Below are 19,233 nucleotides of genomic sequence, written 5' to 3' on the forward strand. Positions count from 1 at the left end.
ATACGCCATCCCATCTGGTTTGTGTTAAGTGGGACAATCATTTGTTTTTCCACAGGACAATGACCCAAAATACATCCAGGCTGTGTAAGGGCTATTTGACCAAGAAGGAGAGTGATGGAGTGTTGCATCAGATGACCTGGTCACCCGACCTCAACCCAATTGAGAGTTTGGGATGAGTTGGACCGCAGAGTGAAGGAAAAGCAGCCAACAAGTGCTCAGTATATGTGGGAACTCCTTCAAGACTGTTGGAAAAGCATTCCAGGTGAAGCTGGTTGAGAGAATGCCAAGAGTGTGCAAAGCTGTCATCAAGGCAAAGGGTGGCTACTTTGAAGAATCTCAAGTATAATATATATTTGGATTTGTTTAACACTTTTTTGGTTACTACATGATTCCATATGTGTTATTTCATAGTTCAAATGTCTTCACTATTACTCTACAATGTAGAAAATAGTAATAAAAAAAAAATAAGAAAAATCCTTGAACGAGTAGGTGTGTCCAAACTTTTGACTGGTACTGTATATATTCTATATACCCCCTTTCCCTCTCTTTTGGCTCAGTGTGTTGGCGCTGGCTTTAGACAAACACAGACTTCGTGAGAGCAGTGAGGCCACTCTCATTTGCTTGCCATGCAAAGAGTGGCGGAGCCAGCTGAGAAGCAACCAACTGAGATTCAACTATATGGTAGAGAAAGCCTTTCACTGGGATATCATTGTCCTGTTTAACATTCTGTACCAACATTGGGACAGAGCCTACAACTCTTTTATACCATCTCACAGTGTCAAACAGAGGGGGGACAGCACAGTGGGACGGAACAATTATCATTAAGAGGCAATTAGCACTCAGTGCTTTTAATGAACACAGATCTGTAAATATTAGATGTGCAATGACACAGATCTGTAAATACTAGATGCGTAATGACACAGCTCTGTAAATACTAGATGCGTAATGACACAGATCTGTAAATACTAGATGCATAATGACACAGATCTGTAAATACTAGATGTGTAATGACACAGATCTGTAAATACTAGATGCATAATGACACAGATCTGTAAATACTAGATGTGTATTGACAAAGGCTGTTCTTGTAGGAGTTTAGTGTATCTTTGCAGGGTAAATCCACCCACTGTTCATGTGATAATTATTCATTTAAAGGAACAAGCAGTAATGTCAGAGCTTACCATACAACTCTGCATCAGCATGGTGGATATAAACATATAAACATCTCTTAGGAAAGTGTGGAAAGTGTGCCAGAAGCAAGTATAATAGACAAAGACCGGGATCGAATCCGATCGCGCTTGTTTGGATTAAATCCCTGCCTAAGAGAAAAGTATCAGATCCAATATTGACATCCTTTTTAAGCAACATTTTCCCTTCACTGACGATTGAAGTCAGTATGATAGATAAAAGAACAACATCAAAGTCCAACACCATAACAAACAGTCGCATTCCTCCATCAGAAAGCAATTACCAGTAATAAACAAAATAAAGTGTGATTGAGGGCGATCTTGTCAGCAGCTAGCGCCTCTGCAAAGTTCTGCCTCACTGCTAGCCAATTAGAGGCTGTGAAGAAGAAGAGGAGGGCGGGGGGAGGCAGGAATCTTCCTCCCTGGGTATCAGAATGCTTCCAGATGTCCTGATGTGTCCAAAATGGCACTCTATTGCCTATATAGTCCCTATGGGCCCTGTGTAGGGAATGGAGTGCCATTTGGGACACAGACCTGTTTGACTGCCTGACTGGCACCACCTCCTACACACCTCACAACAGTCGGAAGGAACAGAGAGTACAGAATCTGCTTTGAAAGTAGGCGAGAAAGATTAAATAAATGTGTTGGATGGATGCTGGGTTCACCCACCCGCAATACATCCCTCCTGTTGATTTATGTTGCTTTGCATTTAAATCAGCTCCTTGGTTTGGTTTCATCACATAGCTGCTGCATTCTGTACTGTGCAGACCGCAGAGCAACTACTGTATACAACTGTGAATATCAAAGAGGAGCTTTCAGTAAAATATTCATTCAAAAACTACCATGATAGGGGATTCCCTTAAGACACTGCTGCTTGTGTCTTAACCAAAGGGGTTATATAACTAGAGGAATTACCAGTGTGTATATCTCCTTTTAGATAACCTTTCCTTGTTCTATATAGGCCTCACCATCCGTGTCTAATTGAAAAAAACGACTCTCTTATTCTTATGTTTGGGATTAGCCAATAGAAATACAGCATATGTACTTCTCTGTAGGAAGATAATGGAACACAAATAGCTATTCCCAACGGGGTATGGTTACCATAGAAAAGGTCTCCAGTGTTAATAAAAAATATCCTCCGCTCACACCTTAAAAGGCGGAATCTGGGGTCCTCCCAGACTAGGGCACAGCATCGCAGTGCTAGAGGCGTTACTACAGACCGGGGTTCATTCCCGGGTTGTGCCACAACCGGTCGTGGCCGGGAGTCCCATAGGACGGCGCACAATTGGCCCAGCGTCGTCCGGGTTAGGGGAGGGTTTGGCAAGTGGGGCTTTACTAGGCTCATCGCACCCTAGCGACTCCTTGCGGCGGGCCGGGTGCCTGCAGGCTGACCCCGGTCGCCAGTTGAACAGAGTACCTCCGACACATTGGTGCGGCTGGCTTCCGGGTTAAGCTGGCTGGTGTTAAGAAACGCAGTTAGGCGGGTCATGTTTCGGGGGATGCATGACTTCACTTTCGCCTCTCTGGAGCCCGTTGGGGAGCTGCAGCAATGGGACAAGATCAAAATTGGGGAGAGAAAGAGGGGTAAAATACCCCAAAAAAGGCGTAATCTATGATGACGTTCGTTGCTGTTGTTTGAATCCCAGAATGCCCCTTTACAGGCCAAATGCAGTCAAAATTATGTTTGTTCTGTGTTTTGTATCATATTGCACAACCATTGATGAATCTAACACTGTAAAAGTGTGAAAACATTTGATCAGTGTTATTTCCTGATAGTTGCTGGTTGGAAATCCAATCTACACAGGACATTCTATAATCAGCATGGGTGAAGTTTCGCCTTGCCTAGTGACATCACCAGGCGGTAAATTAGTTAATTGACCAATAATAAATAGAGTTACAAACCTCTATGCCAATAACAACTAGTTTTCACTTTTCGGGTGACTTTCCCCTTCCCCTCCCCACTCAGAACCCTCCCAGACAGTCCTAGCGGAATTCTTGCTTGATAAATAGTTAAAAAATGTGTGCAGAATTTTGTAAATAACCAATAACCTATTTAATTTCTATCCAAACATGATCTATATTCTTTTTTTTACAGCTAATCAATAGACTAGTTCACACAGGTTTGTGAAATCAATTATCCATCCATCAATCTAAAAGTATAGTTTTATTCTCTCACACTGTCACGTCCTGACCAGTGTCGTGTCTTTGGCTATGCCGGATTAAGTGATATGACATGCTAACTTATAAAATGGTTTCTCTGTAATTAATATTACCTGATTAAGCTAATCATGTAAATGTAATTAACTAGAAAGTCGGGGCACCACGGAAGAACGTTTATAGAGCCGTTATTTTCCGAATAATCTCTTAAAATACTTTGTAATATTTTACATCAATAGCAGTCAATATTAACCCTTGTTTTATTTTCAGTCTCATAATGAAAGTTGTAAATTCTTGGTTATCTTCACGAACCCTGGCTAACAAGTTGAATCAGCAATACAAAATTGGGTTTAATTATTTATTTACTAAATACCTAACTAATCACACAGAATTACAAATACACAGAATACAATGATGTCATACAGAATTCACCCCTGGTGAACGGAACCTGTATGAAAGCTGGTTACACAAAGGAAAGGGGGTTGGGCTTGAATGAAAGAGCGGGAAGATTTAGGAACACAGAAACAGCAGCTATGCTATCGTAAATACATTATCTTATGCATTCTTAATTACCGCCCATTTGGAAAAGGAAAATGCAATAAATATTTACTCTGAGCTGCGCTTCGGTAGATTGGTCGTAGATGCTGGCCGGGTTGGCCAACAGATCTCCCTGTTTTCGGAAGAATGTCAATGGTGGTCCATTGGATACGTGGTGGTATCTTCGTCTGGTTGTTAGACTGGATCCGTCGTCCGTCCTTTCCTAACCCACGTTAGCAGCGGCCGCTGCTAACTCAACAGCTAGGAAGTAGCACTTCTGTAGTGAATAAGCTCAAAGTTCATACCAGTTCATACCAGAGCTCACGCCGAGGTTGGCTTAGTTCTGTACTTGACATGTGTGTCCTTCTAACGTAGAGGCTGCAGACCTCCCGTACTGGAACTACCTGGTTATCTTTTCGTCAAAGGATTATATAGTGGAGAGGGGGAGGGAGGTGTTTCATCGTTTATAACCCCTGTCTCTTCACAGGGTTGGGCCACTGATCGAGCAGGGCACTTTCCTTATGAAAACCCAAATCTCTCATTCGGAAGCTAAAATTACATTTAATCTCCTAACAAACATTTTCAATATCAAACATTTCAATTGCATAACAATTCCATGTGACTCTGATAACTAGAGGGCGTATACTTTCTCAGATACAGTTTGTCGTCCTGTCATCAGTCATAATGTCTCAGATGGCAACCGAACTGACATACATACTCATTACGTTCCCAAGCATATTTCCAACTGGTTTTATTAACAAAATATGTGGTACCTTTCCCCATTTGTTTGATGTTCCCAGACTCTCTATATTTAACACAGGCTATTCAAGTCCTTCAGTAGATTCAGAGAGGGGAAGTGGTAAAAGGTATTTATGGGGGGGGGGGGGGGGGGGGGGTCATAAACCTTACCCACAGGCCAACGTCATGACACCAGTGAAGAGGTTATTTGTTATTGTATTTTGGTCAGGACGTGGCAGGGGGTGTTTGTTTTACGTGTTTCGGGGTTTTTGGGGTAATGTTCTATGTTAGTCTATTTCTATGTCTGTGTCTAGTTATTCTATTTCTATGTTTAGTTTATTGGTTTGACCTTCAATTGGAGGCAGCTGTTCCTCATTGCCTCTAATTGAAGGTCCTATTTAGTAGGGGTGTTTTCCATGGGTTTTTGTGGGTAGTTGTTCCATGTTTAGCGTTTTGCCTGACAGGACTGTCTTCGTCGTCATTGTTTGTTATTTTGTTTTGTGTTCACATTCCTTCAATAAAAGAAGATGAGTTTACACATTCCCGCTGCGTTTTGGTCCCATCAGTACGATGAACGTGACACACACACATACACACGCACACTGAACACACACACTGTACACACACACACACACATTCATGTACAGTTGAGGTCGGAAGTTTACATATACCTTAGCCAAATACATTTAAACTCAGTTTTTCACAATTTCTGACATTTAGTCCAAGTAAAAATTCCCTGTCTTAGGTCAGTTAGGATCACCACTTTATTTTAAGAATGTGAAATGTCAGAATAATAGTAGAGAATTATTTATTTCAGCTTTTATTTCATTCATCACATTCCCAGTGGGTCAGAAGTTTACATACACTCAATTAGTATTTGGTAGCATTGCCTTTAAATTGTTTAACTTGGGTCAAATGTTTTGGGTAGCCTTCCACAAGCTTCCCACAATAAGTTCGGTGAATTGTGGCCCATTCCTCCTGACAGAGCTGGTGTAACTGAGTCAGGTTTTTAAGTTCTGCCCACACATTTTCTATAGGATTGAGGTCAGGGCTTTGTGATGGCCACTCCAATACCTTGACTTTGTTGTCCTTAAGCCATTTTGCCAACTTTGGAAGTATGCTTGTGGTCATTGTCCATTTGGAAGACCCATTTGCGACCAAGCTTTAACTCCTTGACTGATGTCTTGAGATGTTGCTTCAATATATCCACATAATTTCCCTTCCTCATGATGCCATCTATTTTGTGAAGTGCACCAGTCCCTCCTGCAGCAAAGCACCCCCACAACATGATGCCACCCTCGTGCTTCACGGTTGGGATGGTGTTCTTGAAAGCCTCCAGCCTTTTTCCTCCAAACATAACGATGGTCATTATGGCCAAACAGTTCCATTTTTGTTTCATCTGACCAAATTAGCCTATCAGAAGCTTCTAAAGCCATGACATCATTTTCTGGAATTTTCCAAGCTGTTTAAAGGCACAGTCAACTGAGTGTATGTAAAATTCTGACCCACTGGAATTGTGATACAGTGAATTATAAGTGAAATAATATGTCTGGAAACAATTGTTGGAAAAATTACTTGTGTCATGCACAAAGTAGATGTCCTAACCGACTTGCCAAAACTATAGTTTGTTAACAAGAAATTTGTGGAGTGGTTGAAAAACGAGTTTTAATGACTCCAACCTAAGTGTATGTAAACTTCCGACTTCAACTGTACATGTGCAATAGCTACATAGGCTCCAGTGATGTGATCTTGCTGACCAGTTTTTCCATATTTATTCAAACTGTTCTATTTATATAGGTGCCAACCAGAAAATCAACATGTAAACCTACTTACTGAAGAATAACTCCTTCTGAACTACAATCACCAACTGAAGAATAACTCCTTCTGAACTACAATCACCAACTGAAGAATAACTCCTTCTGAACTATAATCACCAACTGAAGAATAACTCCTTCTGAACTACAATCACCAACTGAAGAATAACTCCTTCTTAACTACAATCACCAACTGAAGAATAACTCCTTCTGAACTACAATCACCAACTGAAGAATAACTCCTTCTGAACTACAATCACCAACTGAAGAATAACTCCTTCTTCTGAACTACAATCACCAACTGGAGAATAACTCCTTCTGAACTACAATCACCAACTGAAGAATAACTCCTTCTTCTGAACTACAATCACCAATACAGAAAAGCAATCAGCAGTAATTATGGGTTACATAGTGTGTTTCTTGGTGCAGATCCATTGTCACAGAGCAGGATCAATCAGGTTCTTGTTTAACTCGAAACTGTGCTATTAAGACCATAATAAACTGAGAGGGGGTGAAGTGGCTAGATATCACCAATGATTAGCTCGGTGAGACAGAGACCTGTTTGATCAGGAAAGAGGCGGGGCCTGAACAATACTAGAACTAAAAAGTGTGTTCACTCCTTCCTTCACCTTATCTGTTATTTGCATATTTTTCACAATCACTCTACATACCAGAAAGTCATGCCTCCTTCTTTCAGGTAGCTGGTCCAATAGGGTTAAATAGGTGAAAGCAAGGATCCCACTACCTTTTCACGTACAGACCTGTAACTAAACTCTATAGCCCAAAGGTTAAGCCTAGGACCCCACAGTACTGCAGGTTTGCATGGAATTTTAAGGAAAATGCATTTACATGACTAAACATATCCTGTTGTTAAAGGTAATTCCTGACAGGAAAGGAAGGGTAATTTATATAGTTTGTTTTAAATGCACCCTATCCCATATGTGCTGCACTACTTTTGACCAGGGCCCATAGAGAGCCCATATGGAATAGGGTACCATTTGGGATACTACCTCTGTTCAAACCCTACCTAAAGCAGAGTACTGGGAAACCAACATGGACGATACCGGGAAACCAAAACACAGAAGCATTTCCATATGCAAACAATTCCCGGATTTTGCATTGCATATAAATGTGATATGTGAGGTTACTTCCCATTGAAGACATGATATAACAACACTGTAGTCGCTATCAGAAATAAAAAGACCAAAGTACAGCAGAGCACACTGAGACTCATACTGGGATTTCATTTTAGTTTCCACTCCAGCTGTTACGAGTCAGAAGCACCTACATGTCTGACTCTCAGGTGAACTTAGTGTGTGTCTTAAATGGCACTCTATTCCCTATATAGTGCACTTCTTGGGTCCTGGTCAAAAGTAGTGCACTAAAAAGGCAATAGGGTGACAATTGGGACACAGTCAATGTGTTTGTGAGGTCAAAACTAGTTGTTTTAACTGCAGGTAGGTTCCTTATACGGAGATCAGAGATAAAAGTGCGGGCTCTACCTCTCCATTTCTTGGGCAACAACAGAAAGACTTCTTTTGTATTTCTTTTCTCTAATTGGTAGTTACAGTCTTGTCTCATCGCTGCAACTCCCGTACGGACTCGGGAGAGGCGTGTGTCCTCTCCGAAACACAACCCAACCAAGCCGCACTGCTTCTTGACACAATACCCACTTAACCCGAAAGCCAGCCGCACCAATGTGTCAGAGGAAACACTGTACACCTGGCGACTGTGTCAGCGTGCACTGCACCCGGCCCCGCCACAGGAGTCACTAGAGCATGATGGGACAAGAACATCCCTGCCGGCCAAACCCTCCCCTAACCCGAATGACGCTAGGCCAATTGTTCGCCGCCCCATGGATCTCCCGGTCGCAGCGGGCTTCGACAGAGCCTGGACTCAAACCAGGATCTCTAGTGGCACAGCTAGCACTGCGATGCAGAGCCTTAGACCACTGCGCCACTCGGGAGACCGACAGAAAGACTTCTAAGGAGAACAGACAGAAATAACAGGCAACAATCTGCTGATTGATTCCTCAAATCATAGAGGTCTTTTTTGACAGAGGTATTATGTTATTAAAGAACAAGATGATTTTTCTCAAAGACGATTGAGATAAAGAAAATGACAGCCAAACTGGCAACTGAATAGTCTGAGGAGATAAAGAAAAGACCTGCTGATGTCACAGCCTGCATCTTCCACATTCTTTGCAGGCTAAACAACTAAACAAGACAATCACAAGTGCAGGCACAATGATAACAAAAGACACAAAAGACAAGTTTCCACAAAACTAAATAAAGGATACAAATCTCTTCTGCATTTTAAACCAAAACAAACCAAACAAAGCCTATTGCAATACCATTGTATGTACTGTGCTCTTTGCTCATGTACAGATCAGTTAGTTGGGGTGAATTTGGGTAAAAAATATGAGAGGGGCATTCATTCATTATTTATGCATATGCTATACTGTTAATTGGACATATTCCTAATGACCCCATCTTTTGTTCTTCCTTCCCTCTAACAAAGTCATCATAGATTAAAATGCATCAGTAATGATTATATAAAAATGTAATTAACATAAAAAGTCAAGTGGACAGTAAATGAGATCATATGGAATGAGAGCAATGACTTGCGAAATCAGGTGGAATGAAAGGAAGAAGGAAGAGGGAAGAAAAATATCCAGCATGCATCTGTATTCCTCTTCTCGGATCATACCTGTCTAGCTACCCAGATGGCTACGGGTCAACCTGAGAACAACGTCTCTCAGAAACAATTGTTGCTATTTATAAAAACAGAGCTGTAGGCAGAGAGAGCACAACCCCGCTTTGTCATCATCACTGCAATCCATGAGGGTTAACTAAACTTATTCAACTGTGTTCAAAGTTCTGTTCGACCGTTTCTCCACTCAGCCTGTTGATAGAAACACCTGCATCTAATAAAACTGGCCACTTTTTTCAGGGCATTATACAGACCTCATACAAAGAGTAGAATGACCTCACCCAGTGTAGTCACGCTCTCTCTCTTCCTCTTTCTCTCTCCACAGGTTTATCCAACAATATAACCGTTGACCTTTTACACGGAGACATGGTATTTTTAGAGAGGAAAATTGCCTCTTTACAAAACAAGTCCTTTTTAGAAGCAGAAACTGTAACTTTAGACTTAATCAAGAAAGAACTTAGAGTAAATAAAAAACAACTGAATAGGACCATCATCCTGGAACTCTTGATGTCTGGCTACGTCAGCAACAGTATGCCACACACACACACACACACACACACACACACACACACACACACACACACACACACACACACACACACACACACACACACACACACCACACACACACACACACACACACACACACACACACACACACACACACACTTAGTACATGTCAGCAACAGTATGCTACAGTATGCTAGTGAATCCATCACTGATGGGGTTAACATGGCTCATCACATACACACACACAAACTGCACAAACACTAAACACACACACACACACACACACACACACACACACACACACACACACACACACACACACACACACACACACACACACACACACACACACACACACACACACACACACACACACACACACACACACACACACACACACACACACACACACAAACATTACATACACATGCTTGGTACATGTCAGGGAAGTCAGCCACTCATGCTCCACAGGGAACCCGGTCCATGGACTAAATATAGACATCAGAACTGGGAAGTCTCTTGCTGCACACCTATGGCCTCCCGGAACCTCACTACATCAGTGATGCTCTAGAACCATGCAGCGAGAAATAATGTGGAGGAAGTGGAGGAGGAGCAGGGGCAGATGAAAGTGGTTCTTTCTCCCTGTGCCTCCAAGAACGGCATTGACAAGAGAAGAAAGAGTGCATGAGACCTTAATTCTGCTTTTCTTTTACCCACAGCAGATTTTGCAGTTTTGCATAGAGGTTCAGACTGGTGGGGAGTGAGAGAGAGCTGAGGAGGTGAAGGCAGCAGCACTAAGCAAATGAATACAGCATGAAAGTGTGTGATACTGTACAAGCGTCCAGTACATGCGGCAAGGCTGCATTAATACAGAGCAATATGAACATCCTCTGCACTGATTTCATGTGAGTTGATTACCTTCTTAACACTGCAATATAATTCATTTTCTGTCCAAGAGGAAAACAGGAGGTCAACGAGGGTCTTGCACAATGCCTGCATCCCAAATGCAATACTTTTGACTAGAGTCCTATGGGGTACTGCTCTTAGGGTATCCAAACAGTGCGATGGATTGCGTACAGTGATAGTAAATTACTCAGTGCATTTCGTGTCTCTGCAAGAGTTTCAATATAGTTGAATAAACATTAAAGGCTTCAGGGAGAGAGTCAAAGGGAAATTGAATTTGCTCTGAATCAAGAGGACATCTGAGCTGGTTTACTGGACTTGCCTCAGGACCGCTACAGAATTTAGGAGGAACAAAATATACTAATAGGCCAGGAGGTGAGTAAAAGAGAAGAGAGCATTGTGGTCGTCACCCCGCCCCCCCCTTTCTCTGTACCCTGCCGTCCTCAAACTCATAGCAGAATGTGTGCAGCACTGTGTATGCTCTGTCTCTCCCCTCGAGTCACTGTGTGTGTTGGCTAACTGCTGTGACGAGGGGGACTGACTGGCCTGGCGAGCGTTCAAGAACATCACATTCAAACAAGTGGGAATGGTCGAGGCAGTTCCTTGCTCCACACATCGTATGAAAATCTGTTCTGTCACAGCTCTTCAGAAGAAAAGCCTTCTCTCTCTTTCTCTGACTAGGGAGTCGACAGTCTACAGTGGAAGGGTTTCAGACTTTCTCCCTGGCTGATTTTAAGTTTACAGGACCAGTCAAAGGTTTGGACACACCTACTCATTCCAGGGTTTTTCTTTATTTTTACTATTTTCTACATTGTAGAATAATAGCGAAGACATCAAAACTATGAAATAACACATACGGAATCACGTAGTAACAAAAAAAGTGTTAAACATATCAAAATATATTTTATATTTGAGATTCTTCAAAGTAGCCACCCTTTGCCTTGATGACAGCTTTGCACACTATTGGCATTCTCTCAACCAGCTTCATGAGGTAGTCACCTGGAATGCATTTCAAATAACATGTGTGCCTTGTTAAAAATGTATTTGTGGAATTTCTTTCCTTCTTAATGCGTTTGAGCCAATCCGTTGTGTTGTGACAAGGTAAGGGTGGTACACAGAAGATTGCCCTATTTGGTAAAATAAGCAAAGAGAAACAACAGTCCATCATTACTTTAAGACATGAATGTCAGTCAATCCGGAAAATGTCAAGAACTTTGAACGTTTCTTCAAGTGCAGTCGCAAAAACCATCAAGCGCTATGATGAAACTGGCTCTCATGAGCACTGCCACAGGAAAGGAAGACCCAGAGTTACCTCTGCTGCAGAGGATGTTCATTATTTACCAGTCTCAGAAATTGCAGCCCAAATAAATGCTTCACAAAGTTCAAGTAACAGACACATCTCAACATTAATTGTTCAGAGGAGACAGCATGAATCTCAGGCCTTCATGGTCGAATTTCTGCAAAGAAACCACTACTAAAGGACAACAATAAGAAGAAGAGACTTGCTTGGGCCAAGAAACATGAGCAATTGACATTAGACTGGTGGAAATCTGTCCTTTGGTCTGATGAGTCCAAATTTGAGATTTTTGGTTCCAAACGCCGTGTCTTTGTGGGACACAGAGAAGGTGAATGGATGATCTCTGCTTGTGTAGTTCCCACTGTGAAGCAAGGAGGAGATGGTGTGATGGTGTGGGGGTGCTTGATGGTGCTTGATGGTGACACTGTGATTTATTTAGAATTCAAGGCACACTTAACCTGCATGGCTACCACAGCATTCTGCAGCGATACGCCATCCCTTCTGGTTTGCGCTTAGTGGGACTATCATTTGTTTTTCAATAGGACAATGACCCAACACACCTCCAGGCTCTGTAAGTGATGGACTGCTGCATCAGATGACCTGGCCTCCACGATCACCCGACCTCAACCCAATTGAGAGTTTGGGATGAGTTGGACCACAGAGTGAAGGAAAATCAGCCATCAAGTGCTCAGCATATGTGGCAACTCCTTCAACAATGTTTGAAAAACATTCCAGGTGAAGCTGGTTGAGAGAATGCCAAGAGAGTGCAAAGTTGTCATCAAGGCAAAGGTTGGCTACTTTGAAGAATCTCAAATATAAAATATGATTCCATATGTGTTATTTCATAGTTTTCATGTCTTCACAATTATTCTACGATGTAGAAAATAGTCAAATAAAGAAAAACCCTTGAATGAGTAGGTGTGTCCAAACTTTTGACTGGTACTGTATGTCAGCAGCAGGTTCAGTTCAGTAGAGGACTTTTAGAAAATACTTTAACAGATGTATGGTCCCTGAAGGTAGACCTTAGACGCTATCGACCACTCCTACCCAACCACTCCTACTCGACCAGCAGTGGTGTAAAGTACTTAAGTAAAAATAATTTTAAGTACTACTTAAGCAGTTTTTGGGGGTATCTGTACTTTACTATTTATATATTTTGACTACTTTTACTTTTACTCCACTACATTCCTAAAGAAAATAATGTACTTTTTAATCCTTTCATTTTCCATGACACCCAAAAGTACTCGTTACATTTTGAATGCTTAGCTGGACAGGAAAATCGTGTAATTCACGCACTTAGTGCGTCTGATCTGGCAGACTCACTAAACACAAATGCTTCATTTGTAAATTATGTCTGAGTGTTGAACTGTGCCCCTGGCTATCCGTAAATTTCAAAAACAAGAAAATCATGTCATCTGGTTTGCTTAATATAAGACATTTTAAATGATTTATACTTTTACTTTTGATACTTAAGTACATTTAAAACTAAATACTTTTAGACTTTTACTCAAGTAGTATTTTACTGGATGACTTTAACTTTTTTTTGAGTCATTTTCTTTTAAGGTATCTTTACTTTTACTCAAGTATGAAATTGGGTACTTTTTCCACCACTGCCGACCAGTCCTACCCGACCACTCCTACCTACCTGAACAGTCCTACCCGACCACTCCTACCCGACCAGCCTCTCTCTCTACTTAGCTGGTTAGTCCATGTACACAAAACAGACACACACATGCACACGCACACACACTCCTGAACCCTGCTAGTGAACCTGGAGCCCAGCTACTTGTCCAACACAAGATGTCAGATATTGATTAACTCTTTCATGCATCATTTATTCCTGCTGAGCTCAGCTCAAAGTCCCAACCCCCACCAGCCACTGTCTGCATCACAAATGGCACCCTATTCCCTTTATAGTGCTCTACTTTTGACCATAGCTCTATGGGCCCTGGTAAAAAAGTGCAGTATTTAGGAAATAGGTGCCATTTGGGACAGAACCACTGACTCTCCCACTGCAGTCCTAGATGGTTCAATCTACAGTATCTGGGTGGAGATTTTTTATTTAACCTTTATTTAACTAGGCAAGTCAGTTGAGAACAAATTCTTTTTTACAATGAGGGCCTACCCCAGCCAAACCTGAACGACGCTGGGCCAATTGTGTGCCGCCCTATGGGACTCCCAGTCACAGCCGGATGTGATGCAGCCTGGATTCAAACCAGGGACTGCAATGACGCCTCTTGCACTGAGAAGCAGTGCCTTAGACCGCTGCGCCACTCGGGAGCACCACTGAGATGGGTGTAGTGATGGGTGGAGATGGGTGGATATGGGTGGAGAGATGGGTGTAGTGATGGGTGTTGATTGGTGGATATGGGTGGAGAGGTGGGTGTTGGTGGGTGGAGATGGGTGGAATGGTTGATAAAACTAAAAGTGGCACTACTCCTAGATGCACTACTCCTAAATCTGAAAACTTTAAAATGAAGGAAAAGAGAAGCGCAGGAAGACGAGCAGGTGAGAAAGGAAAGGGAAAGGGGGATACCTAGTCAGTTGTAGAACTGAATGTATTCAACTGAATTGTGTCTTCCGCATGAGAGAGAGTGTGAATAAAAATGCATAAGGTGAATGTTGTTCAAGGCGCGGTGCTTCATGTCGGCTTATGTAGCCATCTGAATAAGGTTATAATTCAATAAGAGACTTCCACTGAGGTTGCGAGGCAGTTGAGATGTTTAATTGTTCATGTTCTCTGTAAACCAGGGTTTCAACCTAAAGATGTTTCAGTTCAGTACAGAGAACAACACTCTACCACCCACCAGCTCAGAGAGGTCCATGAATGACAATGAACTGGGATTCTCTCAGGGTGTGTGTGTGTGTGTGTGTCTGTGTGTGCGTGCGTGTGATGTGAGTTATGTGGGAATGTACAGAAAGAGAGAGAGAGAGAAACAAGAGCGAGAGAGAGAAAGAGACAGAGAGATGAACCTGGAGAAGAGTCCCCTAAGCAAGCTGGTCCTGGGGCTCTGTTCACAAACACAAACAGACCCCACAGAGCCGCAGGACAGCAACACAATTAGACCCAACCAAATCATGAGAAAACAAAAAGATAATTACTTGACACATTGGAAAGAATTAACAAAAAAACTGAGCAAACTAGAATGCTATTTGGCCCGGATCAGAGAGTACTCAGTGGCAGAATAACTGACCACTGTGACTGGCCCAAACTTAAGGAAAGCTTTGACTATGTACAGACTCAGTGAGCATAGCCTTGCTATTGAGAAAGGCCACTGTAGCAGACCAGGCTCTCAAGAGAAGACAGGCTATGTGCAGACTGCCCACAAAATGAGGTGGAAACTGAGCTGCACTTCCTAACCTCCTGCCAAATGTATGACCATATTAGAGACACATATTTCCCTCAGATTACACAGATTCACAAAGAATTTGAAAACAAACCTGATTTTGATAAACTCCCATATCTACTGGGTGAAATACGAGTGTGCCATCACAACAGCAAGGGGGAGAGCGAGAGAGGAACAGAGAGAGAGGGACAGAGAGAGAAAGAGAGAGAGAGAGAGAGATTCCACAGATACACAAAGAATTCAAAAAACAAACCCAATTTTGATAAACTCCCATATCTACTGGGTGAAATACGAGTGTGCCATCACAACAGCAAGGGGGAGAGCGAGAGAGGAACAGAGAGAGAGGGACAGAGAGAGAAAGAGAGAGAGAGAGAGAGATTCCACAGATACACAAAGAATTCAAAAAACAAACCCAATTTTGATAAACTCCCATATCTATTGGGTGAAATACCAAAGTGTGCCATCACAGCAGCAAGATTTGTGACCTGTTGCCACAAGAAAAGGGAAACCAGTGAAGAACACCATTGTAAATACAACCCATATTTAGGTGTATTTATTTTCCCATTGGTACTTTAACCATTTGCACATCGTTACAACACTGTATATATACATAATACAACATTTGAAATATCATTATTATTTTGGAACTTCTGTGAGTTTAATGTTTACTGTTCATTTTTTATTGTTTATTTATCTTTTGTTTATTATCTACGTCACTTGCTTTGGTAATGTTAAATGATGTTTCCCATGCCAGTAAAGCCCCTTGAATTGAATTGAGAGAGAGATGGAGAGAGAGTGAGAGAGAGAGAGAGAGTGAGAGAGAGAGAGAGAGAGAGGGAGAGAGAGAGAGAGAGAGAGAGAGAGAGAGAGAGAGAGAGAGAGAGAGAGAGAGAGAGAGGGAAATAGAGAGCAGAGTGAGAAAGAGAGAGAGCGAGACACACAGAGAAAGAAATAGAGAGAAAGAGAGAGAGGAAGAGAGTGAGACACACAGAGAAAGAGAGACAGAGAAAGAGAATAAAGCCCCTTGAATTGATAGAGAAAGGGCAGAGTGAGAGAGAAAGAGCGAGGGATAAAGTTTGGAGCTCAAGGGTTTTATTTTTCAGAGACCCAGAGGCCTGACAGAACCAGCAGAACAGGTACTGAGGTACCCCTCCTCACGTACCTCATACTTCTTTGGCATTTAGAGGAAATGTCAAAGGCACTGCATGTATTGTATCGCTTACTCTTCATGGATATTATGCATAGGCCTATAACGTGGGCACTACACACACACACACACACACACACACACACACACACACACACACACACACACACACACACACACACACACACACACACACACACACACACACACACACACACACACACACACACACACACACACACAAACAATCCAACATGTCTTATCTATCTTATGCATTATCAGACAATTTATTAGACTGCACTAATAGGTGAATCACAGATGTTGTAGGTGATGGCTCAATCTAGCTACAGTGACAATCAGTTGGCAGGCTATTGCAGCTACAGAGTGTGTCTGAAGGCTCATCTGTCTGGAGCTGTGTGTGTGTGTGTGTGTGTGTGTGTGTGTGTGTGTGTGTGTGTGTGTGTGTGTGTGTGTGTGTGTGTGTGTGTGTGTGTGTGTGTGTGTGTGTGTGTGTCCATTGGGATGGACTCAGTTGATGTGTGAACTGTACTCCGGAGACTGAGACAAAGCTCTCATTCTCAACACTCTCATTAAATCAATTATTTCCACTTTGCTGCCCAATTCTTGTTTATTCACTGTGCATAGCCTAGTTACTGCATTTCAGACTAGGCTACAGTAGGGCAGGCTACAGGACAGGCTAGCGACTGCCTTGCTGGGAGAAACACTACGGGTGAACCATCAGAAGCAACATGGTTCTGAAGTGAAGCTGTAACAATGTCACATGCAACTTTGTAGCTGTAGAACTGTTATAGGCAAGCAGCTGTAAATTGTCAAGGAATTATTCTTGTCTGGTCCCTCATTTGTTAAGACATGTGTGTTTCTTTACTAATATGTCATTATTGTACTGTATGTGTGTCTATTTTAGTTACTACCACAACGTTTGTTCAACGTTGTGGTAGTGTTGTAAGTTGTGTTGTCTGAAACTTTGTTTCCCCTGCTGCTTTTGGAGCAGGTCTCTCTTGAAAAATAGATTTTATTTCAATGAGAAAAACCTGTACAAATAAAAAATAAAATACAATTGAAAGTTCCATGTCCGTTACAAAAACAATGCACTGTATCCCTGTCTTTGTGATGTCTTTGGTGTATCCTGATGTAGCCTAGCAAGCCTAGAGATATACAATCTTCAACTCATCACCTATATCAAATGTTCCCTTTCCTTTTCAAATAGACCTACACGGTGTGAATTGATTACCGTTATATGACATTACCGTTATATGACGTTGTGCAAAAATGCAAAACCCCAAAAAGTTCATACTCGCTGCCGTCTGTGCATGGCACCTACAGAATGTTTACTCTTAGTTCCTTTATTTACAAAGCTGAAACTTATTCCGATAACGTTGATAATTGCTCCGATTCAATCCAACTAAAGTAGTTTACCGTTACACAAAGGGACGGAACGCAGTGATTCCATTCTATTTCACATGGCAGCCCCTACCTAGCTCCACATACCTTGAAGATTCTGCACTCGGATGTCGCTGATCTGTCCGATAAATTCCTCCCGTTCGAACCAGTCCTTATACTCCCACTCGTGTCCAGCCATCAGGACCGTACCCTGGGGAAAGTTGCAGTCTGGACCATAGAAAAACAAACAGACTAGACTAGGCTGCCTCCAGTCCCGTGTGATCTGAAGGCGATGGAGATGGCAGCCCAATGTGGCAGTCCTACTGTATCCCTCTTCTCTCCCGCTCTCTTTAGCTGGCTATTGTGGAGGTCGCCGGACAGGGAGTGCGGTAGAATAGAAGTCTAATCTACCCGAATGCTCTCCCGTGGAGATGGTTTCTGGCGGAGGAGCATTGTTTTCGTAGAGTTTCTCCCTGGTGACGTATAAAGCCCCATAGCACTACTACGGCGCAAAGCCCAGGACGGAAAATAATTCTGATGAGGGAAAATAATAGCACCTTGATAATATTCACGAGGTGGGTTGTTGTAGTTTACAGTACACGCCCACCATCCTGCACTGTAGAGACGACGAGAGAGGAGAGCCAGTCTCAGCTCAGAGAGAAATAGAAAGAGAGAGAAAGAGGGAGAAAACACTGATATGCTTCCAAGAATGTCCATGGATAGGACCATAGACCATTCCCGCTATAAACATAATTGCATTACGTTAGAATTGCACTGCACATTAATATGATTCTCCGCCTGAGATTACAAAAAACATAGGCTGCTGTACCCTTACGAAAAAACACATGAATTTCACGTGATCACATGTGAAGTGTTCCAAAAACACATGTTTTTATATGATCATATGCGATCTTATGTGAAGTTAATGCAATAACATGTGACAACATGTAAAGAAATCAACATGTGATAACATGAAACTACACGTGAAAACATGTGGTCACATATGAAGTGTTCCAAAAAAATTTTTTCACATGAATTCACATGTGACATTTCTGGTGACATCATGTGATTTTCTACATGTGAAATCATGTGTTTTTTCCTTTGAAGGTCAGTTGTTACAAAACAACTGATGGTGAGGACTTCAACTACAATCAGGGGCAGACTTAGTGATTTGGAGGCACCCCCGCCCCCCTCAAAAAAAATGTAATGGGATTTATAGTAAACACGTGTAATTTAACCTGTGTGGCTCAGTTGGTGGAGCATGGTGCTTGCAATGCCAAGGTTGTCAGTTTGATTCCCACGGGGGACCAATAAGAAAAAAGTATGAACTCACTACTGTAAGTTGCTCTGGATAAGAGCATCTGCTAAATTAAAAAACTGTAATAATGTATTACTTTTTAATGTGCCATGAACATAACCAGTCATGAAGTTTTCATCTGATTGTCAAACAAATCACTTCAAAAGTAATAATTCCAGCATCCGA

General features: G+C 42.1%; 1 protein-coding gene across 2 annotated transcripts in view; it reads right to left on the reverse strand.

Annotated features, from left to right (window-relative positions):
* The window catches only part of LOC106611269 (uncharacterized), a 42,908-nt gene extending 24,512 nt beyond the window's left edge, over nucleotides 1–18,396 (reverse strand). The window contains exon 1 of one of the 2 annotated variants that reach the window (XM_014211298.3): nucleotides 17,859–18,396. In XM_014211298.3, coding sequence (XP_014066773.1) covers nucleotides 17,859–17,949 — 91 coding nt within the window. In that variant the 5' untranslated portion in view covers nucleotides 17,950–18,396. The remainder of the gene's footprint in view (nucleotides 1–17,858) is intronic. The other variant, XM_014211301.3, reaches the window with a different exon arrangement.
* Nucleotides 18,397–19,233: the final 837 nt, after the last annotated feature.

This window comes from Salmo salar, chromosome 09, assembly GCF_965601325.2.
Source record: "Salmo salar chromosome 09, fSalSal1, whole genome shotgun sequence".
Classification (NCBI taxonomy): Eukaryota; Metazoa; Chordata; class Actinopteri; order Salmoniformes; family Salmonidae; genus Salmo; species Salmo salar.